Genomic DNA, 24,684 nt, shown 5'->3' on the forward strand with positions numbered 1-24,684 from the left:
CTGGAGGGCGATCTGAACCAGGTTTAGGGAGATGACTGTGCCACCAGCTCATTTGTGATTTTACCTATATCTGTGGTAAACTGATTATACTGATACAATGTTTAACTCAGTAAAGAGTTACTTATAAAAGGCCTCACTGGATAGTTATTAATGCATTATACAATGATTTGGTTCTGAGGTGGGGGTTCAATTTTTCCAGCAGGCGACTTATACTGTCTTTTTCAAGCAAAAAATGTGAAAAATGGCCAATAGACTCTGATTTCAGTCTTTCTAAAAAAGAGGATTTGAAATTGACATATGTCTGACCTTTCACTAAACTGTGAAACCATTAGTAATCTAAAGATTATTCACTATTGAAAATTATTATTGCAACCCTAATCTTATTCTTATCTTGTGATATATATATATATATATATATAGATGTTGGTGACCACTTATGCTCTTAAGATAATAAAAGGATGAACAGTTGGGAATGAGGTCTCTTATAATTGATAACATGGCCATAATGATATTTTGGTGTAATGAATTATGTGTGTTTCTGTTCTCAATCATTATAATATACGAAATCACATCATTAGGGAAATGTGCAATTTGAAACTCATAATGATGTCTATTTTTAATATTATTTAACTGAACTCTGCCTGCCAGATGTTTTGATACCTTGATTGGCAGGCACTTCTCCCTCCTCATTGGTTGAAGCCTGCGTGACGTAATACCCCCGGTATGCTGAGCTGTGTCTGGAGCAGCGCGTGGGGTCCGCTCTATCTGTACGGACCCCGGTGTCGAACCGGGTTTAAATTACTCTATTATACACTTATTTATTCTCTGTAACCAACCTAAAGATTTAAATGGCGGTTATCAGTTAATATAGATGAGAGTATGAGATTTCCAATGCATCTTTGATGGGAGAACTGCGTCGAGTAGGCTACTAGCGTGTTTTTTTATTTAAAGACTTGTTTGGTTGCATGTTTTTGCATCAAACCCTGATCAAACCCCGTATTTATTTCACCTGGAAGGAGATGGAAGACATCGCCTTTGACTGACGACTGTTATCAAGTAAGTGATCATATTCAAGCATTTCAGGATACAAGTTGGAAATGGCCCAAATGCACAAGTGCTAATGTTTTTTTTTAGCTTTATTTACTTTTCCTTGATGTCAATTATCCAACTGATTCTGCTCTATTGTTTTACTTAATTTGTGGTAAAGTCTGTATATTTGATAGTGTTTGTGGAAGAGAGAAATATATGCTACTTCTGTTATGGGTGGTTATTTTATTATGTGTGCATCTCTTCTTGTGTCTGACATGTTGTCCTACTTCAGCCACTTTGAATATTTCATTTTAACTACACACACACACACACACACACACACACACACACACACACACACACACACACACACACACACACACACACACACATACACACATACACACACACACACACACACACACACACACACACACACACACACACACACACACACCACACACACACACACACACTTATAGTCCACCTATGACCTTCCTCTTCAATGGGTCTGTGTGTCATTATTACTCTAGATGCAGGTTTAAACATCAAATATGATCATGTTATGTTGAGTTCTTACTGAGCTTTTCCTATCATGAATACTACTTGATACTACATGAATAAACGTAATGATGTCTTATTATAAGAGAGCAGCAGCAAAATCGTATTATTTCTTCAAGCACAGAAACAACCACAGTGGACCTGACCTGACCTGACAGACGTTTCCCATGATCCAGCTCAGTTAATCACAACCATCTCAGCTTGCTCCAGTGCCCAGGGGGAAGAGCTGCAAGCGGGGGGACCTCCAGCCGTGATAATAATAGGCAAGAGTCACATCCGCTTTGAGGTGATAATATTAGTCCTCTGCTGACAACTAGGCGGTCACACTGGCCTACTTTCATGTGGTATCGCGCTACTGGACAGTTGAAAATCAGCAAGGACAGGAACAATACAGATTCAATGCAAAAAAGTCCTTTAAAAACAATATATTCCCACATATTGCATCAGCGGAGACACTAATCTTATTTCTGAGATAGCATTAAGTATTTAAAATGATTATATCAAAAAGAGAGCAGCAGGACTTGCTCCACAGAAATGTGTGTATATTGTATTTCTGGATTAGTTAATAAAATAAGACAGTTTTGTCCAAACAACTATACTGAGAGTATTTGGGGATTTAGTGTCTTGCTCCTACCTGCACTTCCTCCTGAGCTTTGTGAAGTTACACAACCAAAGGCAAACATTAGTCTGCTGTTGTTATTTAATAGCTTTCTAGACACATTTACATTTACATTAATATTATTTCATTTGATTTCTTTTACATATATTTTATGTATTTGTGTTGTTTATATTAGGGCTTTATAGAAAGGTTCACCAAGTCCATAAGCAACTTTTTATATTGTTAATGTTGAGATTGTTATTTGCCTCTGAGCAGATTTCAATGTGATTTATTTCTGTTGCCATGGTAAGGCTGTTGTTTATTGTTGCCATGTGATGTTAAAGAGGATTACCTCTTCATGGTAATCTGTAACAGATGTTGTTTGTTTACCCATGTTGTGACCCCCCTGTAGCACAACAACGTGACGTCTATGAACCGATGCCTTGTGATGTGAGACATGAAGCCCAAAACAAAATCTAAAATAATGAATTTCTTAACACAAGTCTTGTTAAAATCTTCAACATATAACATTACAGAGGGCAAAAACGCAGTAAATGGTGTATCCTAGCAACATTCATTATCACTTTTTTGACAATCCCCAGTGTTTAAATATTTGATGTGCTTTTACATTATTTTTTTTTAGCGGTCCTCATAGCTGTTTAATGAAGGGATGGTAATCATTCTTTTTCTGCCTGTGTTTTGAGGTCAGCTCAAATGTGTATAAAACATGTTAAATTAACTACACTGATGTCAAAATGTATTTACTGTTAGCAGGGCCAGCGGAGCATCACTGCAGTGCAGATGCCCTAGTTACAGAGCAGCTGAGTAACTGAGAGGGACTGTGGTTGGCCCAGGCAGCGAGAGGAGGGGTCTGTTAATGGTTGACTGAATTATGGAGGGGAGGCTGTGCTGAGGGCCAGAAGCAGACAACACAGTAGGACTCTGGCTGCAGGACCAGTGATGTGAAGTGAGGGAGACTCAGACACCAGCAGCCTGTAGTTGTGCTTTATGGTTTCATCTTTTTTCTACTCTGTTGGGATGTTTTACCCTAAATTTAAAGATGCACTTAACTTGTGTCCCCGAAGATTTAAGCCTGACAAAGCATTACAGCTAGGAGGGCCATTGAGTTCAAACACCAAGAAGCAGATCCTGAGGGAGATCAACATAAACAATTCATATGCATATACCAACAACAAACTAGACTTAATGTATCCTGATTATAGTTGCATGCAAAATTAAACATGTAGCAATGTTCCAACTGTGTAAAAACAAACATTTTCTTTTAAATATAAATGCTTTATAAAGGTACCTCTGATCTTGGATCTTGGACAGAGTTTAGGTCTAAACTTGAGTCTAACTGCTAAGAATTTTGCCTGTATTATCACATAAAGAGCCCAATTTTTATGCAGTAGCAGTGATAGTAATTATCTATATGTATTTTGTATATCCACACATAGTCTTTTACCGTATGCATCTCCCTCCAAAGCTGAAAATATGCTGTTCATTTCCGATAAAACATTTAAATCAGTATTGTATTAATAACTGATTTTATTCCATTTTTTACTTTAAGGATTCCAATTTTGGAAGATGGAGACCATTTCCATGATCCAGCCTGATCCAGCAATATGATTGGAGCATCCAGTCACTCAGGTGACACCCTGATAGCGTGCCACTTCCCTGTGGTCCAGCTCCCCACCTGGCAGCTTCCTGTCCAGGCCCTGTGCAGCTCGGCCAAGAGGTCCGGCCGGCTGTGCCCAGTGGGTCTGACCCGAGCAGTGTCCCTCCCAGAGCGAGACTCTCTGAACCGAGAACATGCGTTCGCCGGGGGCCGAAGACCTTTCTCCAGCAGCCATGGCAGTTTCATCGAGGACCGAGCGGAGGAGGAGGGGGGCAGCGACAGCAGTGGGAGGGACGACTCCAACTCGTCACCGGAGGAGGGCAGTTCCCACCTGAAGAAGGAAAACTCTGGAGCTAGAGACACCCTACGCTCACACAACTCATTCCTACCAAACAGAACGCTGGATGAAGATGAGGAAGAGGAAGATAGTGAAGGTGATAATCTACACAGATATCACGAGGACTCGTCTTTTGTATTGCATGGGAATTCCAACTGGCCTCTAAGTAATGGTGCTATATCTCACGGGGACATGGGCGGTGAATGGGTCAATGAAGGAACCATGTTGGGGGCTGAGAGGGACCATAAGTGGATCTCTAACCAGCTCCACCAGCAGGACTCACTGCAGACCCAATGCCAGTGCTTCCATGTGAGCAGATCTGGCATCAGGGCTCATAAAGAGAAGGATTCAGACAGACGGAAGGATAACATGTCCTGCTGCATCCACCGCAAACACAAATGTTCTCCAGAGCTTTTCTCCAACACTCACACAGAGAATGTCAGTGACTCTTCCTGTAACAGTTCTGATGGCGTCCTGGTTAATTTCTGCACTATCTATAACAGGAGCAACAACCCTGCCACACCGCATGACCTCAGCAGTCCTGCAGCTCACCCCTATCAGTCCTCTGAGGGGTCTGTGTTCCTCAACCTCCAACCTGTTCCTCAGACTCCAGCAGAGGGTCTCCAACATGATAACATGGCAGATAAAGAGGAAGCTGACACAACGCCCTCTGCTTCCTGCTGGTCTCCTCAAGGTCTCGACTCAAACTGCAATCTCTACTCCCTGGAGCCGCCCCCCCCGGGTCTCTCCTCGCTCGAGGTATCAGACCTGGCTGCCTGCCTGCAAAGCCAAGCCACATTGGCCATGGAGACCAACCAGAAGTACTACAAGCTTGTGTCATGTGACCTCTCCTCCCAGTCTCCCAGTCCTGCCTGGTCCAGCCTCACCAGCTGTCCTGAGGGTCAGAGCAGAAGTAGCCCCTTCCCTCCCTCTGAGCACTTTTCTGTTGACCATAAGAAAGAAGCACAACACAAAGAAGTCATGAAGGTAATGTTGTAATAAAACAGCTCTTCTCCTAAATATAGATTTTCTATAAACATCTTCTGTGAAACTACATTATGATTTGTTTGTGTAAACCTAAGCAGTTCTTTATATTTTTCATCATCAGGAAGAAGAGGATCACCAAAAGGAAAAGAGGCTCTCCTCCGCACATGCTGACTGCTCTGAGTTTCAGACCCATGATGACCAAGTTGCCACGACCTCTTCTGAGAGATCCCTCTACAGAAAGAAGCAATCGTACAGCTTCCAAAACCCTCTCTACCAATCACCCTATTCACTGTGCCCCATCCAGTGTAGCCCACATGGCAGTCAATGCCAAGGCACAAGCACTGCGTCCACGCAGCCATCTGTGATTCTGCACCAGGAGCACTGTGAAACTGATGCTACTGAGAAGGGTAAGGCAATACAAATAGTGTTTTTATTGCTTACATTGTATTTATTTCAGTATTAAGGGAATCTAACATCTGTCTAAATAATTTGTCTTATCCTCTATCTCCATCTAAGAGGCATGTTCATTGGAAAATGCAGTGGTGCGCTACAGTAAGGCCCAGAGACCGACCTCGCTGCCCATCCAGCCTATTTTTCTGGTCCCCGCAGGCAAACCCCAGACACAGCACTTGGGCTGTCTTCTGGAGCAGTACATAAACCAGAAGAGCAGCAAGAGCTCTCAACCAGGCCACAAGTTCAAGGGCAAAAGCAGCCAAGGTTGTTCTAATCTGCAGGCATCACCAATGGGCAACCACTGCCCCATCTTCCTGGAGGCTCCCTCGAGCTCCGACACCTGCTCCACCTGCACGCCGAGCCCAGAGTTATTCAGTCGAGCATGGAGCCAGTCCCGCAGAGGCCAAGGATGCCCAAGTCCATTTACATTAAAAAGCAGCCAGGATCCAACCTACAGCCCACCGTCGAGACTGGTTCAAGATAACACAAGCCCACCTCAGAGTACCACTTTTTCAAATTTGATTGCAGCCCCACTTAAGTCCCACCTTGTTAAAAGTCCCGCCTACCAGGACCTTATTAACCTCACCCCTGAGCAGGGCCAAACCAAGACAGAGCCCAGGAGTCCCTATCAGACCCAGACCCCCTCAACATTTTCTCATACACCACCCACTTTACTCCTGACCACTGACACCCATCACCCAAACCTGCAGGCCTCCCTGTCTCCTCCCACAGCCGTACAACCTGAGCAGGAGCTCCCTCGGTGCCGCGCTGCACCTGCAGCTGACTTTGGCTTTTTTGATAATAGTTTTACAGCTGCCTTCTCCTCTGTAGCTCCTCTTTCCTATTTGAGTTCTCTGTTTTCCATGGCTGCTTCTGGGCTGCAAATCCAGCACTCTGCTGGGCTCAGTGGGAAGCAGAGTCAGAATCAACACAGTGAGACTCTGATCCTGAGTGACAGGCCGCCCACAGAGTTCTGCCTCTCACCCGATACATCTTATGAGTCCATGTCTATCAGCCATCTTCAGAGGAGAGGTGAGGACACTGAATGACTGATATATATTTTGTGTAAAACATGTTAATTACATGGAAAATCATTGAAATCATAATGGTGTAAAACAAAGTCACCCAGTAACGGCAATGACTGGATTCCTTCTTGATTGGATTGTCTAGCCAGTGATGAGCTGTTGAGAACAGTAAAAAAACAAGTCACTGTGCCTTCAATACCCTGAAGGGGCTTCCTCTCAAACATGACCTATTTTTAACTCTCCCTGCACGGGATTGGCTAAGCCTGCTGCTCTGTAGCCTATGTGTGTGCTACTGCACGCTTCAAGAGAAGACAAGAGGAGAGAATGATGCAGTAGAAACAGTGCTAATTATTTATAGACACACATATTCATTTAGTGTTTCCATATGGCCCACACGTGCACATTTGATTCTATAAATGTGAGCCTTCTGTGATGGATAACCAAGGATGGAGACGCTGTGGTGAACCATCAGTGTGGTGCAGCACTGCAGGCAGCATCAACATGCATAAAGAATTGACCATGACATTTGCAGAGGCTAGCCAGTATGAGATGAGGAAAGCCAGGCAAGGGAAAGCAAGTAAATGAGGAACGCTGCTAAAATGGACTCTTTTATCTTTGGCTCACTTTCACATTTGCATTCCCGCAATATGATAATGAACCCTGAAAGAAATCTCTCATGTTTCTATGCAGTGACCCAGTTAGGGAGGTGGAAATCTTATGGAGCGTGTTCATGATTGAGTCCTATTTTCTTTAAACGAGTACAACATATGACATAATTTCAACCTGCTTCCAATACAAATAACCATGCTTAAATAATTTTCGAAAAGTGACCAGACAATCTAAATTACAGCTATAGAATCACAAATAAAGAAACTAATTGATTTGTACTGGAAGCAGGTTGGTTCGAAATGTTTATATTTATATATTTATTTAAACAAGAACCATGCATACAAATAAATTAATCTCAGAAAAGATCCCAGATTTGAGCTAATAGTTCATTTCCATCCAGTCCTTAGGCAGGTACATAACAATTAACAAACACTACACCACACTATACGTTTTCACATACAAATGATACACTAAAATGACATAATATAGCATTTACAATGTAACACATATTGTATATTGTAATACATCAATCTCCAATGTCTCTCCTTGTCCAATGTCCCCAGGTTTGCTGAGGTCTGTGAGCAGGGCCGTGGATTTAATCATGGCACATTTTGGCAGCAGCAGAGACCCTGAAGAAAAGGTCTGAATTTGGCAGAGCTAAGCAACTATGTTTCGCAATGGAAAAGCGCCAAACTGATATTACTTACACTGCAGAACAGGAGTCAAATAACTTGTGTCAGCAGGAAATATATTGTATTATATTTCTTTCCTTCTGCTGCAGATGCGACTGGGTAACAGCTCATGCAGTCCTACAATCGGCGGCCTGGTCCTGGAACATTTGTGTCCGGCGATCCAGAATATTTTAGAGGATGGGCTTAGGGATCACAAGCTGGATTTCATCGTTGGGCAGCGTCGCAATCACTCCTGGGGTGTTGTGGAGGTCTCTACTAGGATAGGTAAATGCATAAGAGTGAAGATGATTCAAAGGAAGTGCCATGAATATAGTGGCATACCGATGGAGCAGCTTGTTTGTAGTAAACTGTTTGTTGATGAAGTATTTTTGGTCTGAAACAGGTCCATCCACCAAGGTCCTTCACAGCCTGGTCTCCAAAATCAGACAATTTCCTCAACTCTCCAGCCAATGCATGAGACTGAGAGCCTTCATCATGGGCCTGCTTAAGTAAGATACTCTTTAATCACACTTTTAAAGGTAATGAATGAATGTAAGCTATAATCCTGTGTTGGTTTATTTGTTTTCTCTTTCAGCTTGAGAGCTTTAGAATTCTGGCTCAGTCACCTTCAGAGTCAAACAGGTGAGTGCCAATACATATCCTGGCAAATGGTCCACCCTCAGACCTCTCAACAACTATTGAAAGGACTGTCATGAAATATGATTCAAGTTCCCCACTGAATGTATTGACCATGTTAGCATGCTATCAATAGCACTTAGCCCAGTTTTAGATCACTAATGCATTTGTTTCTATCTTTGTTTACACCTGTTACTTCTCCACAGATTTAGTGACGACATACTACCATTCATGGGGTTTCCTGTCCATGTCCCTGGGTCAGTGTCAGCCCTTGTTTCAGGAGCTGCTGCTTCTGCTGCAGCCGCTCACTGTGATGCCCTTTGACCTCAACTTGCTCCTGGAGCCTCGAATGTTACGTAACAGACAGTTGTGTTCGGAGGAGCATGGTGTTTCTCCTCCTCAGCCATGCTCAGCCCTCCTAGTGACCAGCTGGCCACTACTGCAAGCCGACAAAAAGGCCTACAGCAGCCACAGTCAGCAAAACAACATTTCACAGCAGACAGGCCTTCATTGCCAAGACTCTCCTAGGTCTCAGAATTGCATCAAGCAGGACTGTGAAGGGAATTGGGCTAACAGGAGTCCATTAGCTCCTATTCAAGAGTGGTGGTCGAATATGCCTGACCTTGTGGATGGTGTGGTTGAAGGGGAGGACTGTAGACAGAATTGTGCAGAAAATTGGTCTCAAATTAGTATGGACAGCAGGCATGAAGACAGGATGGGAGAGAAGGAAAATGAGGCCCCAATTGCGACCACATTTGTCCAGGCTGAGAGTCCATATCAGGGTGGGCTGCGCTGGGCCAAACTGTTTGGAGCCGCTGATACTTCCACCAGGACGGAGACCGTTTCCCAGAGTCACAGTGGAGCACAAACCAGAAGGTAAGAACCAGCCGTGATAACTGGTAAAGATGTTGTTGTGTGATTTTCTTACTACTTTAATATATATCATTGCTTTCACAGGTCCAGGCGACCATCGCACTGGCTGAATTTTGACAGATCCCATCTTGGACTGTTGGCTCAATCCATCAGGTCAATGACGCTGGGAGGAGCAAGCTCAGACTAACAAGGACTACTGAAAACTAAATCCTCTGTGGATGAAGGACAGAGTTGGGCTTATTTACTGTAATAACCTGCATGATAATAGTTTGCTCAACTGAACCGAAAGCACATACATTAAATGAATCACAGCTTTAGCAATGGCCCTTATTCATCAGGCTGAGCATTGCAGCATAAGTCAGGTTGCAACATTGAACCCTAAACTATCCAGTTAAAAGTAATTCATTTTAAGTTGGTGTAGCACCACTAACTGTAGCATCATTTCCACAGAAGATCCAGAGATTTTTACCGGGAAGTAGCTTGATGATTAAGGGTCATTCCTCCATTCTTGTGGTGCAAAATTATCTATTTAGAAGAAGAAGATGAACGTTTATTAATCCCCCTAGGGGGAAATTCAGAGTTTACATATCTGTCATTCTCTACATAGCTGTACATTTTATCTTTAGGTGGGAAAAAAGCCAGAAAATACACTCGTAACTGTGCCAAATATGCTACACACCAGCCTCATGGATAGTCAGTGGTGTTTGGTTTCCTGTAGCCTGTTTGAGCAAATCCCCAGCATGGATTTTCTGCATGAGTTAAAAAGGTGCTTTAGTACTTCCTATATCTCTTCCTATAACTCCTCCTTAATGTTTTTATTGGTGAAGAGCTAGGTTTTGTACATTTTCTGGCACTGAAAGTGTGAAAATAGTTTGCAGTAGGATGTCTTCCAGTGAATTTTGTTAAATTGCACAATATATGCCATCTGGTGGCTGTTTCAGGTACTTTAATGTGTGTCAGCTACATTTTGATAGACTAGTGGTTAGTTAATAAGGAGGAAAGAACAGAACGTGTGTTTATATATAGAACATTAATGTAATCATGTGCAATCTGTGAAATAATTTGACCCAGCATCATTGTCTCAACCTCTGAATGTTTCCTCTAATGCCAGTGACAATCAAAGTCTGTCAATAAAGACTTCTTTGTATGCCAACAGTAAACATTACAAATGTTTATTCATGCATTTCATGTCATGAGGATTTCCTAAATATTTCTTAAACTTGACTCATGTCACAACTTCATCTTGCCAGTAATGTTCCTTGTATTGAAGTGGATAGTTTTATGATTTTGCCTGACGGTTCCTCTTGATGCCGCTCTTTTCCAGTGCATTCTTGGAAAGTTGGCCAAAGGTTTGTCCATACGTGAACTGGTACCCTGTGGGATGGCACAGAGGGAGAAATGCTTAAACTTGATGCTAAGAGATTACATCTATTCAATACTATTTAGAAAATAGCTGATAAAAGGCAAATGTGTTGCTAACACTGACCTGGGATGTGTCCTGTGAAGGATGGCACCACACCCCTGTCTGATGGATAGATGGTAGCAATGGGAGTTATTGTACTTTCCCTCCTTCCCGGGATGCTTAGGGACGTGGGATCAGTCTGCTGCTGTTTCCCGAACTGGACCAGTACCTGGTTTGTAGTGACGGGGAAGCCTTTGCCAATTAGGAAGCGAGATGTTGGCACATGCCCTGTAAAACCTGTTTAAAAGACATCACAGTGAGCTTCTAGAGTACTTTAGGAAAATATAAACAGCCTAATTTTCCCTCTAAGTGGAGACCAAAATAAAAATGATAATTTGATCCTTTTACGTATCTGATGGATGTGTAAATTGGCAATTGTTCTCCATAACAACTTTTTCATATCAACTATAGTGGCCTAATGCATTTTGAAGGAAACAAATGGTTAAGTTCTCTGATGTACCTGTTTTAAAGTACTTGTGTGGGTTATCATCATCCATGAAGTATGGTTTTCCTGGGGGGGTGAAGGACTTTAAGGGCCTGTAGGGGATTTCTTTGTTGGAGATTTCTCTCAAGTGGGGTCTTGGTTTCTGAGCCAAATGATAACAGAGAACAGTTAAAAACACAAATGACTCAGAAATCCAACCAGCTAAAATTCTATATTCATCCATCCATCCATCCATCTTCTCCCGCTTATCCGTGGTCGGGTCGCGGGGGTAGCAGTTCCAGCAGAGAGCCCCAAACTTTCTTTTCCCTGGCGACATCAACCAGCTCTGACTGGGGGATCCCAAGGCGCTCCCAGGCCAGCGAAGAGATATAATCCCTCCACCTGGTCCTAGGTCTACCCCTTGGTCTCTTCCCATCTGTGTCAGGCCCTTCTGGAGAGCTGACCAGTTCTGCTTCGGTCTGTCTCAGGGTGGATTACATTACAGTGATCTGACACTAGAGTTCCACTATGGATAATTAAACAAGAGTGAACCTCTTCAGAGGTGCAATGTCAACATGTACATTATGTGTGCGTGCGGGTGGGTTTAAAAGAGAGAGAGAGTTACTTCAACCTGTGTGTTGGTGTAGTTGACAACAGCTGGCAGCTCTGTCGATTCCCGTTGGATCTTGGCACGCCCATCCTGGTGAAACTCTGACAGCGCCTTACGGCATGTTTCTGAGTAGGTGCAGGCAAAGTAGTTCTGGCTTTTTGGAATGAAGCCTAAAACAGCAACAAATGAGATACAGTATCAGTTTGACCTGAATTTCTGCCAAGCAATGAAAATAGTTTTGGATTTCATTCACTGTGTTTTTTCTTTGTCTGTCTTCACTACAATACCACAGCAGTGAATATATGTAAGTATAACATTTAAAACGAAGTTAACACCAACCTTCTTCTGGAAAAAGTGTCCCTGGAACTGCTTAAAGAGTTTTAAATGAAAGTATTACATTGGTACTACTCATATCTAATAAAATAGTGCTGTGGATAATGCAAAGCGACTGCACCATTGTTTTTAGAAAGATACGAAGGAATTTGGTTGAACTGATCCTGTAAAATGCATTGCAAAAATGCATGTGTACATAATAAAATAAAAGGACTTTAACTTTGAAATTACATTTCTGCAAGTATGGCTGTTTGGTGAATGTTATCTCGTGTTTTAAACCTGGTCCACTTAACTGCTCTACTTGATCATTTAGAAGTTCGACACACATTATTCTCATGTTCTAGTAGTCTCAGCTTGTTGTGCTGTGAATAGCAACAATTGTACAGCCTATTGCCAGAATTATATTTATTTAACATTATACATATGTCCTTAACATCTTGTAAAATGTTACTAAGTTCCTAATATGACATCATTCTCCATGAGGTGTACAGTTACTGTACACTGTTGACCCCAGTGTGATACCTGCCTGTGTATCCTGGTATCATCCTATTCAAGTTACTGTCAGAGGTGCTTCTCAGTGTGCCTGTGGAAGGGACATGACCCCTGCCCAGGACCAGCTGATCAGAGTGTTTCCCCTGGGGACTGGTCAGCAGCTCAGCTGTGAGCTGGCCATAGGATCTCCCCACTCTGTACTTGAGCTGTGGGCAATACCCTGCATACCTGAACACAACAGGGCGGCAGGGGTAAACACACACTGCAGCATCTGAGGGCCTCCGAAGCAGGTGTTCAGTAAAAAAAAAGATAGAATTTCATGTATCACTTACACATATTTTAGACACACATTCTGTGACAATGAGTAGAAAGAGAAATTCCGTTTTTGAGGGGATGAATTTACAGAAACATCTTTCTTAATAATTCCGTAAATTACAATAACAACTTCAAAAAAGCTGGGGAAAAATGTACAACCCCTTTTTAAATCAATAAATAAAAAAATGGTTGTACAATTTTACATTACATTTGTTACTTGTTAGACGCTTTTATCCAAAGCGACTTACATACTCAATACTGTGGGCAATCCCCACAGGAGCAATTTGGGGTGAAGTGTCTTGCCCAGGGACACAACGACTTGCTGACTGCAGTGGGGTTTGAACCTGTGCTCCCCTGATCCGAGCACCAACGCACTGCGCCACAATGACTCCTTATTAGCCTTAATACAGATCATTAAACGCTGAACAGCCATGCTTCTTAGATAACCTTATCTTTATTAAGTTGTTTTTTAACCAAATCTCGTGGCCGGAGACTTACCCTGGGATATAATGTGGATCAGGTGTCAGCAGGACGTTTTTCTCCATGTTGATCAGGATGAAGCAGCTCGCCCTCCTGCACGCGGTGTTTGCTGGTTGCTACAGTCAGACACACACACACACACACACACACACACACACACACACACACACACACACACACACACACACACACACACACACACACACACACACACACACACACACACACACACACACACACGCGCACACACACACACTGATGGAGCTCACATGTTACTAACGCTTCTGCTGTCCCTCTTTTATAACTTTCTTCGGGTCTAATTTCTGTCAAATATTGCAATAATATAACTCTGGTTTACAGTTCTCGATTAAGTCCTCCATTTTGACAGACTGACAAACACTAAATAACATCACTAATGCGTCATTGCAGTGATGTGATTAGTGTTAAAAGGGAGTGTGGTTTGACTTTCCAATACTGTATAGACCAGTGGTTCCCAAACGGTGTGCCGCGGCACACGGCAAGTCCGGGTGTATGGGCTCAGAACAGTCTCATAATACACACATGCACACAGAAGGATTCAAACTTGTATTTCCGGATCCACACTTGTGTTTTTCAATGCACACACAAATGTGTTCCGTTTCATATACATGTAAATAAAATCCAAATACAGAAAAAAGTTTTACATGTGTATTTTTGATCCTCACTTATTAGTTTCCCGTTTAAATCTCCTGAACCTGCAAACACAAACAGCTTTCTGTGCACGGATCGCTTTGCATTCGTGTGTGGGTTTTTTGAGACTCCCCTGACGGTCAGCCGATTCGTACTTGTAATTTTTTCTATCTATAGCCAATCAGATGTCTCCTTCATTCTAAGCCAATCACATGAGCGCGCCCCCACGAGGGTAAGATTACTTCATATACGCATTTTGCGCAGTCTGGTCAGCTCGCTAAACAGAGGGCGGAGCATCAGGTGATCATGCAGAGCAGCGTGTCTCCATCAGACTCAGCAGCTGATCTGATCTCTCTCTCTCGCGTCCGGTTATACTTCACTCGCGTTTATGTCCATATTGATCAGATCCAGCTCTCCTGATCGGCCTTTATAGAGAGCACCGATCAAACTATTAAGAGTGAATATCGGCCGATAATGACCGGCGGGGCTCCCCCGCAGGGTCGGCTCTAAAACAAATCGAATGGGGGGGCAATTATTTACCAAGGGGGGGCACACACTGCCGTCAACAACCAACACACAAACACCAACGCAACTTCAGCTGTAAAGTCTATTGTTTTTCACACGCATTGCAGGGTGTTGCGCTATTTTATAGCGCACCTATGACTTGTGCATACATGCACGGTTGTGGCACGACCACCAAAACAGAAACATATGGACATAGGCCACCATATAAAAGTGTGCAAATGTATTTAGTATCCTATTCATGTGAACATGTTTTAGGTGGGGGTGGACCTAACCTCCTCTAGGAGGGTCTATTGAAGTTAAATGCATCAATCTGGTGCACTTTGAGAGCAAAATGAAGAGATCTATGGATAGCCTATCTCTCAGCATCCATATGACAGAACTGTACACAGATTTACTTTTTCTTTATGGATATTTTACTAATCACTCCCCTTTTAAACTGTATTCTTGTGTTACTGTCCTATAGTATTTCATACCCGTTTTTCATTTATTCTCTTATTTTTTAATAACTATAATGATCATATAAAGGTGTTCCTCGCAAATACTTGTTTACATAAATGGTGACCAAACCGTTTGAGACCCACTGAGATAACTTACACTAAAGTTAACTATCTAAACACTGAGAGAGTCCTTACCTCACTAAGCTGACGTTATAAGATCCTCTCAGTCTGACAGGAGAGGACTCTCCTCCACCTTGGTGTAGAAACAGCTCTTTATATCCGTTAGCACAGCCAGCTAACCAGATGCTAGTTACAACATTCCACGTTACCGCTCGCGCACTCACAAAATGCGCTCGAGCCATACACACACACAGAGCCGAGCTTGAATGAAACACAGAGACCCAGAAGTAGGCTACTTGTACTGTACTGTATATCATATTATTTTCGATGGCTTTACTGTATAATCAGTTTAACAGATCGCCACTGGGCTTTCATCTAAACACACAGCCACGTAATGATAACAAAACAAAGGTCGAGGGTCATTGGTCAAGCAACACACCAATCAGAGAGCAGCAGTGAGCACACCTCAGGCTGTGTTTTATATTTGTATTCTTTATTTTTGATGTATTTCACACAAAAAACCTTTACGGGCCGTCCACACTACAGCTTCGACAGCTTCAAAAACGGTTTCCAACGCGTCTGCCCATTCACTTTAAATGGGGTAACGTCACGTTGCCTCGCTTTTCACCGAACTAAATTGTGAGTAGCATAGCGGTCCGTCTCCGGCGTCAGAAGTTGAACAAATGTTCAACTTCTGACGCCGGAGTAGCCAGCGCCAGCCAATCAAATCCCGTTTCTGAAAATCTGACAGCTCAAGCCCTAGCCAATCAAACCGCGTCTAAGCTGGGAGAGATATCCCGACGTTCATTTCTATATTTAAAAAAAAGATGGAGGAGAAACTAATTATCGCCGTAGCAAATCACCCGGTTTTGTATGACCAGACCCTCTTCACCTACCGGGATACAAACCGGAAGAACCAGTCATGGAGGGAGGTGGCAGAGACAGTGGGTGAAACTGGTTTAAAACTGAGTTTATATATATATATATTGCTCGCATACATTTTTTTTGCTTTGTATGTCGGGGGCGGGAGATTCATGTGATTGGTTGTTGGTCGCGTTGCTCGAATAAAATCCCCAAGCTTCAGACACGCCCAGCTCCAAGCTTTTTTTGAAGCTGTAGTGTGGACAACGTTAGTGGAAACATTTTCACTTATATGATTACAAAAAAAAAACGGCAAAGTGGCAAGGCTTGCCCACGTGTTGGGGGGGCACAGTGACTCATTTGGGGGGGCATGGCCCGCGAATGACCCCCCATGACGCCGACCCTGCTCCCCCGTGTTAACTGATCGAGTAGGCTAAGCTAACCTGTAGCTGCTCCACACTCACAACAACTTCATACAGACATAAATAAAGCAGCTGTATTCGCCATACATACATACATTTAAAACGGTGTACACAAGCATTCATCAATGGTTTGGAAAGTGGCGCTGTACCTTCCTTAATAATATAAAGGCTTGTATTTGCGTGCATTTCCTGTTCGGAAAGTGGCGCTGTACTGAGAGTGGAGGGTAGCGCCTGCAGGCAAGCTCCATGGAGCTGTCAGCTCCGGACTGCGCAAAATGCGTACATGAAGCGCTACGTCATGAACGCAATAAATCTACCCTCGTGGGGGCGCGCTCATGTGATTGGCTTAGAATTGAGGAGACATCTGATTGGCTATAGATAGAAACAATTACAAGTACGAATCGGCTGACCGTCAGGGGAGTCTCAAAAAACCCACACACGAATGCACAGCGATCCGTGCACAGAAAGCTGTTTGTGTTTGCAGGTGCAGAGGTTTTAAACTGAAAACAAATATGTGAGGATCAAAAATACACATGTAAAACTTTTTTCTGTATTTGGATTTTATTTACATGTATATGAAACGGAATACATTTGTGTGTGCATTGAAAAACACAAGTGTGGATCCGGAAATACAAGTATGAATCCTTTTGCGGATCATGAAATACAAGTGTGAATCCTTCTGTGCGCATGTGTGTATTATGAGAGTGTTCTGAGCCCATACGGGTGTGCCGTGGGATTTTGTGACAACCATACGTTATTATTGCAATATACAACTACACAAAAATAATTATTTTTTTACTATATCAGTACTTGTAGGTTTATATGTACGTAATCTGCGCGACTTGTGCGTCCACATCTCCATGTGCAGTGCTGCATAAACATGGCTGAGTCAGCGATAACTTTCGCCCATTATTTTGAGTTCGTCCGAAGAATAGACAGGAATGTGACGGTGAGGTGCAAACTGTGTCCAGGCCAGAAGCTGTTATCCACTGCTGTAAACACCACGTCAAACCTCAACAAACACCTGCAAAGAACACATGCTAAGGTGAAGCTACCGCACATGCTATTTGTTGTTTGTTTATATCACGTAGTCTGTTCTTCTTCTCTGTCTTCCAGTTGTTGCCTGTTTTGAATGACAAATACACACTACCGCCGCCTGCTGGTAAGGAGAGTTATTGCCACTCACGCATGCGCAGTTCGTACGTGCTCGGCGAGTAAAGTAACAAGTTACTCTATGTAGATAGTAACGAAGTAGTGTAATATATTACTTTTTTTTAAAGTAATATATTTAAAAAAAAATAGTAACGACCCCATCTCTGGAGTTGGCGTTCTCTACTCTGATTTACATGAAGAATAACAGGAGGTCACGGCTCTCTGTTGAATAGGACTTGCGAGTGGCCCTCTCCTCAGTGCCACCAATGATTAAAATATTCTGCACGCCCCGACAGGCACATGTATCTCACTATTTGTAAATCGGCAAAAATATTTACAATAGCACATGTTTCAATGCTGATTGCTGAAATGTTACATTTATAATTTGTAGTTCAGGACCATGGACAATGCAGCTTCCTTGCATTGACAGTTCTCTGTGCTGAATTTCTGCTGACTTTCCTTTGCCTCATTTTAAATTTTGTGACCTGTCTGGTTTAAAGTGTTGCTGCTTTGATGAAGCCTAATTTGATAAAGTTTCAAATTAATTTCTGAAATATTTCGTTAATAAATATTTCATGAGTAATATAGTTGTCTTTGTCACATTTTATTTGGCATTAGTAAATAATTATGCACATTTACAGATATTTTACATGATATGAGTAATAACACGTGTTATACGGGCTATTTTGCACAATAGGTGTGCCTTGAGATTTTTACTTGTCCTTTGGTGTGCCTTGGGCACAAAAAGTTTGGGAACCACTGGTATAGATGAGAGTAACAAATGCGTCACTTCCGGGCAAAAATAACGGCTCCGCCCACTTTTGGGGGAAAACAACGCTGTCAGTTGAACGGCGGTCAATACAAATTCTGAAGTTTTTGCCAATCCGATCAGAAATGTAAGAAAACCGGAGACTTTTGGATCTTCAAAGAGCCCGATTCCAATGGCCAGACAAGCAAACAATTGCATTAAGCCATTAGAAATCGACGATCGGGCTCGATATATGGTTAAATATAGCAGTAGGCTATCGATTTTCATAGATGAAAGTAACATCTACGTCACTTTACGGCCCCGCCCACTTTTGGTGAAAACAACGCTGTCATTTGAATGGCGATCGAGCCTGAAGCCACAGAGCTCTTCTGCTACTGTCCTTTGTTCTTAGAGGAAGTTCAGAAACACTGAACTCTTGATTATTTTTTATGTTTGAGGTGCAATAAACGACTCAGCAGCTTTTTGGCATGTTAAAACTATTATTTTCCGCCTCGCTCATGAGAGTAACAGCTGGAGAAATTACAGGCTCGCCTACTGATTTTAATTTAACCATATATCGAGACGGATTGTCGATTTCCAATGATCGAATGTAATTGTTTGCCTGACTGGCCATCGTAATCGAGCTCTTTGAAGATCCAAAAATCCACGGTTTTCAAAAAAATGTGATCGGATTGGCAAAAACTTCAGAATTTGTATTTAAATGACAGCGTTGTTTTCCCCAAAAAGTGGGCGGGGCCGTAATTTTTGCCCGGAAGTGACGTAGGTGTTACTCTCATCTATGGAGAGGCGAAGACACGCCCATCTACTTCCGGACCATGGGACCCCGGAAGCGAACATTTTACATTGAATTCAATGGAGAGAGAACACGTATCTTTTGATCCCGTTTGAATTGTGCCACGAACTACACATATGATGTTTGTCAATCTTAAACAATCATTTCCATGTAAAAAAAGTCACATCTTGTCGTAAAACTGCTGAAATATAATACTATGAAAAATACGCTACTACAAAGACTACAAATCCCAAATCCCATTCTGGGTCGCGTAAGTGATGTCACAGGCATGCTCGGTGATTTATAATAAGACTCGTAATTAAAGCGAAGAAGAAGAAGATCTCATAACTGATTTATTCCCTCCAATAAATGATAGATCGCTAAAAATAAATTCACTTTTACAAGATGCCTGTGTGCTTTGTACCAGGTTGTAGTCATAAAAGTGATCATACCACTTGCTCCTTCTATCGATTCCCGTCTGATGAAAGGACCAGGAGTCGCTGGATCAGACATATCAGGTAATATCATAGGTAATATACATGTTGTGCATGGAACATAGTCAAGTTAGCTACCTAGCTAGTAGCGACGAGTAGCGAGCACGTTAGTTAGCATTACATTACTTAGCCTTGTCATTTTTAGTAGCCTTACCATGAAGTTATTATTTTATTACATGAAGTAAACCAAAATGTTAAACAGTAACCAAACATGATGGTAAGTATTTCGTGAAACTTTTGAAGAGTAGCCTACTGCGCCCTCCACCGGGTGCTAAGGAAGCAGTTCAGGGAGAGTCGAAGGCATGGAGCTTTGCATGACATTCTTCTGGACGTGTTTCATTGTGATGACAATCTGTTTGTTGGAAAGACAGTCGTTGTGTGCTTATTGAGAGAAAATTGTTAGAAGAGATAATTATTCAAAGTGTTGTTACTTTAAAGTGTTGTTACTGACCTTTTTCTCTTTTATGTTCTTTACCTCACCTGTAACTGCTGAGACGTTGAGGAACATGCACACTGACCTGCTCTGGCAACCTGATTTCCACTGTACGTAATAGTATTTGGTTATGATATATTATTTATATACATCAAAGGCACAATGCACCCCCCAGAGACACACATGTATTGAGTGTGATATTTTGCATAGGTCATGTGAAATCATCTTTACATACTAGAAAACTGTAGGAGCGGCAACTTGTTTTGAAATTGAATTTGTAATATCCGATAATAAAGTTGATCTGTTTTCTTTATTCTTCTCTCTTCCCAGCTCCATCACCATTCTCTGTTCCTGCAGGTCCTGCTTGCTAATCAATGCTCATATTTTTTTACACAATTACAAATAAAGTCATTGTATTGTATGACATGAAGTTGTGCTTCATTCGGAGTCAATAATAAATTCATTCTGCCTTCAACTGCGCAATGATTGTGGACTGCACCGACATCCATGTAGCTGCCCCCCAGTAAGATGAACCAAGCAAAGAGGGTCACCATCATGCCCAAGGACATCCAGCTGGCCTGCCGCATCCGCGGAGAGAGGGCTTAGACTGACCTGAGACCAGCACACCCAAACACAACAGCTCTTTTAAGAGCCACATACATTTTCAAAGAGTTGCAATCCTACGTTATTATAATGATTAAACTGGTTCATGTATCACTTAGTTTACTGAACCGTGATGAATGAAAGAAATGAGTGAGGTAGTGGTTTACTGAAGTTACAAAGACATTAATATATGAGTAACAGGTCAGTGTAAACACAAGCTTCTGTCAATTATGGATCATTCAAACTATTTATATAAAAATATGTAATAAAGTTCTAAAACAAGTATTCGGTATATTCCTTGATAGCTTTTGGAGAAGGTTGTTTTTAAGTTTAGTAAAATCTATCGTTTCAACTGTTTCACTTTATAAAAAAGGAACAGGTGAGTAGAGCGTCATTGAGTTTCTTATTCTGTCAGTAAATTATCCAAATGAATGTTTTTCATTATTTTAGTCAACCCTAAACAAATTGATTGTACCTTTTAATAATGACCTTACATGGTCGCCAAAGTTAAATTAACTTCAGAAAATCAAATCTGTTCTGAGAAAAAACTAATAAATGTTTAAATATAGGAACTTGCCATCCCACTGAAAAACAGTCCGTAGAGATTTAAAGGCGTAGTTGTAGTTCAGTCCAACGTTTCATTTGGATTCATTTGACAACAGTCAACTATTTTCATAAAGAATATATATATTTTTCAAAGTCAACTTTATTGTCAATCTTACTCAGTTTGAGAGATCAAAAAGACGTTTAAATACAATTATACAATTTACAGATATGTATACAAATATATATATCCTATATATACCATCATGTATAATGATGGTGTATGATGTAGAAGGAAGTGTGGTAGATAACAAGTAAATATAGAGTTACATACAGATCCATGTTACAGCAAAAGATGGAATAACTAAGAAGCACACAGTATAATAATAATTACATGCAACAATTAAATAACTGCTCAGCATCTCCACCACAATCCCAATCTGCTGTGTCCTGTTTTCCTCCCCTCTGCATAACACCCCATCACACATACGAAACACAACGCAGAGTCCGAGGGTGTTAAGAGTATGTTTATTGAAATGTCCTCCTCTCTACTGGCCAACACAGGGAGCATATGCTGGGTGTAGAATTGTTCCAGGAGGAGGAGATTTCCATGCCATGCAGGGTCTTTGGGGATGGGGATGATGATCGCCTCCTTCGTGGTCCACACAACAAAGTAGCAGAGACTCCGGTCTGTGATGTGCAGCTGCCCTTGGACCTGGTGCCAGTATGGGTGATTCTCCTTGAGAATATATGACCCACCCTCCTCACGGAGACAGAAGGATGGTAACTGGACTGCCTCCGTGATGGTCATGTTCCTCTGGCTGTGTGGACACTTCACCTCCAGCAGGGCAGATGGCTGCACAAGTCCATCGGGTGATGCTCCCAGAACACCCGACTCACTCACAAAGAGACCAGACTCGATTCGAACACTGTCACTTGATAGGCCTCCACAAAAGCCTTCACCCCTTCGGCCTCGTTTACAACCCCCCAGTTGACAGTTGGCGATGTCTCTGGCCAGTGGGTTGTATGTCTCCTCTCGCTGTTGGTAAAGTTGAGACACCGGCTGGACTACTTTAGAAGTGCCAGGCTTCCTCCACTGGCACTCAACATCTGTGGAGCTGATCTGCCACATGGCAAATATTGCCAATGCTGCAGCGTGGCTGCATTTGTACATCTCCTGTGCACAATCACAGACAGCGCTCTGCATCGCGCCATCGTCTCCCATGCAGATCTGTAAAAATAAAGTAAGTACCATTTGTTAGCATGCTATAATAGATTGAATACAAGGATGGTCCGGATCTGGGGGTGGGAGGGTTTATTTTTCCATAGTTTTGTCCTCTTGTCTGTTGTTATTGTTTGTTTTTCTGTATTTTTTGTAATTTGTGTTGTATTGGTTGTGATTGTACATTGTATTTTTCTAACTGTGTATGAATACGTTTTTGAAAAACATTTGATCAACAATAAAAAAGGATTTGGTCAGGATCTAGACTCAGTGTGTAGTTTATTAATTAATCAATGCTCTCTACATTAGGAAAACACATACCGGTGTACCAGAGGGAGTCACACACAGCTGTGACTAGATAACCAAAATCCTTGAATCGACACACAGCAAATAAACTCAAATGACACAACGAGAAAAAGGAGATCACGCATACAGTATAGTCGATATAAAACTGGCCGCTTCAATCTGAAGAGCAACTAAAACAAAACACGGGAGTGTACCTTGTTCTTGTGAACACTAATGTTATCCACAGCATACACAGAGACCACGAAGTTCTTAAGGAGAAAACTAGTTGCTAAAACAAAACACGTTAGTGTACCTTGTTAGCTAATGTTAGCTAGCTGACATTAACGTTACACATTGCACTCATATTACTCACCGAAACCTTGTAAAGCCGGTCCCGCATGCTGGCTCTTACAGAACCGACTAACTCCCCTTTCATATAGGTACAGCTCTCAACGTGCCCAGACTTGTAGTGATTTTCACCTCGTAAAATACTTTTATTCTCATTCTGAAAGAATGTGGTGAAATGTGCTAACGTGACGGCCATCTTTATGTTGGTGACGCGTATTGTGCGAGACGAGAGACCTGTAGTTCACTGAGCGGTTTCACACGAAAAAATGTGTAACTTCACAGTTTTACGACACATTTTTATTTTTTTGACTTGCAAAATGTTCTTTTAAATTGACAAACATCATATGTGTCATTCGTGGCACAATTCAAACGGGATCAAAAGATAACCTTTCTCTCTCCATTGACTTCAATGTATAATTTTCCGCTTCCGGGGTCCCATGGAGGCTTTCGGAAGGGGAGGGACTTCGCCTCTCTATAGACGGTACACTACTATTTATTCTTGAGACATGCTCAACGACGCCCTCTAGTGACGTCATGTGGTATTACGGGGAGAAGGAAGGTTTACTGTACCAATCATAGACTGGTACCAATGCAGCCCATGGTTAAAGCAAACATTTTAGATATTTTTTAACCCTCCTGTTATCCTCAGATTTTCTTTACACCCTTTATCCTCGGGGGTCAATTTGACCCCAGTAGTTTAAAACTCAAGAAAATCATAATATTCCCAATGTTAACCAAAATGTATGTTTCTGGTGCTTTAGGTGTCTTTGTTGACTACTTAAATAACCATTTAAATAAAACATTACCCTGACATACCCCCCCACAGACCCCTTCATACATCAAGAATTCCTATTATGTGACTATCGAAAAATGTATAAATAACCATACATCTCACTGAAATGTTAAAGTAAGATATTTTTGCTGTTGTTAAAGGACCAATATTATTTCCAAATACAATTTTGACATTTAAAAAAATTATTGATATTATCAAGGACAGTTACATGTATTGTGTTTGGGGTCAACAAGCAAAATATTGCCCTTCCAGTGTCAGATACCAAAGGCTTTCTGTTGCTTCTCCTTTTGCACACTCCTTCGATAGATGAGCAACCCAATGTAGGCTTGCAAGTGGGTCCCATCCGACTCCTTGTAACTGTCCCCTTACACTACATACGTTTTTTAATTAAAAGTTAACTTTCAATTTTTTTGTTCAATTCCGTTTAGAGAATTATACAGTGGAATACACTGAAAAGTTTCAACGCCATTTCTTACAAGTCGAGAGCATTAAACATAAAATATGTGTTATTTATTTTAACAAAAAAAAAGAGATGACAACCTCAGTATCCTTAATTGTAGTATTGATATTAACATATGTGTAACGTTTAAAACACATTTTAAAATATATATAAACCCATACTATCTATGTTTATCTAACATAGAGGACAATTGTAAAGCTGTTCAAATAAGATAAGTTATAGTGTACACTTTGTTGTAAACATGGATGCATTGGGGTCAACAT

At 41.8% G+C, this 24,684-nt stretch overlaps 2 protein-coding genes across 5 annotated transcripts; one reads left to right on the forward strand and one right to left on the reverse strand.

The window, feature by feature from the left end:
* The first annotated feature begins 732 nt into the window (after positions 1 to 732).
* LOC117539286 (iporin) lies at positions 733 to 10,552 on the forward strand. 3 transcript variants are annotated; one of them, XM_034205376.1, is made up of 11 exons: positions 733 to 1,056; positions 3,759 to 5,130; positions 5,252 to 5,285; positions 5,319 to 5,537; positions 5,647 to 6,615; positions 7,781 to 7,857; positions 7,999 to 8,173; positions 8,292 to 8,397; positions 8,484 to 8,530; positions 8,731 to 9,400; positions 9,482 to 10,552. In XM_034205376.1, the coding sequence occupies exons 2-11, from the start codon at positions 3,814 to 3,816 to the stop codon at positions 9,582 to 9,584; spliced, it is 3,717 nt and encodes a 1,238-aa protein (XP_034061267.1). In that variant the 5' UTR covers positions 733 to 1,056; positions 3,759 to 3,813; the 3' UTR covers positions 9,585 to 10,552. The 3 variants fall into 3 exon arrangements, with proteins under 3 accessions (XP_034061267.1, XP_034061246.1, XP_034061255.1); XM_034205355.1 differs by having other exon boundaries at positions 5,252 to 5,537; XM_034205364.1 differs by lacking the exon at positions 733 to 1,056 and adding an exon at positions 1,739 to 1,876 and having other exon boundaries at positions 5,252 to 5,537.
* A 35-nt stretch (positions 10,553 to 10,587) lies between these two features.
* fam166b (family with sequence similarity 166 member B) lies at positions 10,588 to 13,663 on the reverse strand. Of its 2 annotated transcripts, none has more exons than XM_034205392.1 (6): positions 13,532 to 13,663; positions 12,753 to 12,946; positions 11,915 to 12,063; positions 11,320 to 11,446; positions 10,884 to 11,096; positions 10,588 to 10,763 (listed from the first exon to the last, which is right to left on the reverse strand). In XM_034205392.1, exons 1-6 carry the CDS (start codon positions 13,576 to 13,578, stop codon positions 10,636 to 10,638), a joined length of 858 nt encoding a protein of 285 aa, XP_034061283.1. In that variant the 5' UTR covers positions 13,579 to 13,663; the 3' UTR covers positions 10,588 to 10,635. The 2 variants fall into 2 exon arrangements, with proteins under 2 accessions (XP_034061283.1, XP_034061294.1); XM_034205403.1 differs by having other exon boundaries at positions 10,588 to 10,771; positions 11,909 to 12,063.
* Between the last annotated feature and the right edge of the window lie 11,021 nt (positions 13,664 to 24,684).

This window comes from Gymnodraco acuticeps, unplaced genomic scaffold (genome assembly GCF_902827175.1).
Source record: "Gymnodraco acuticeps unplaced genomic scaffold, fGymAcu1.1, whole genome shotgun sequence".
In the NCBI taxonomy this organism is placed as follows: Eukaryota; Metazoa; Chordata; class Actinopteri; order Perciformes; family Bathydraconidae; genus Gymnodraco; species Gymnodraco acuticeps.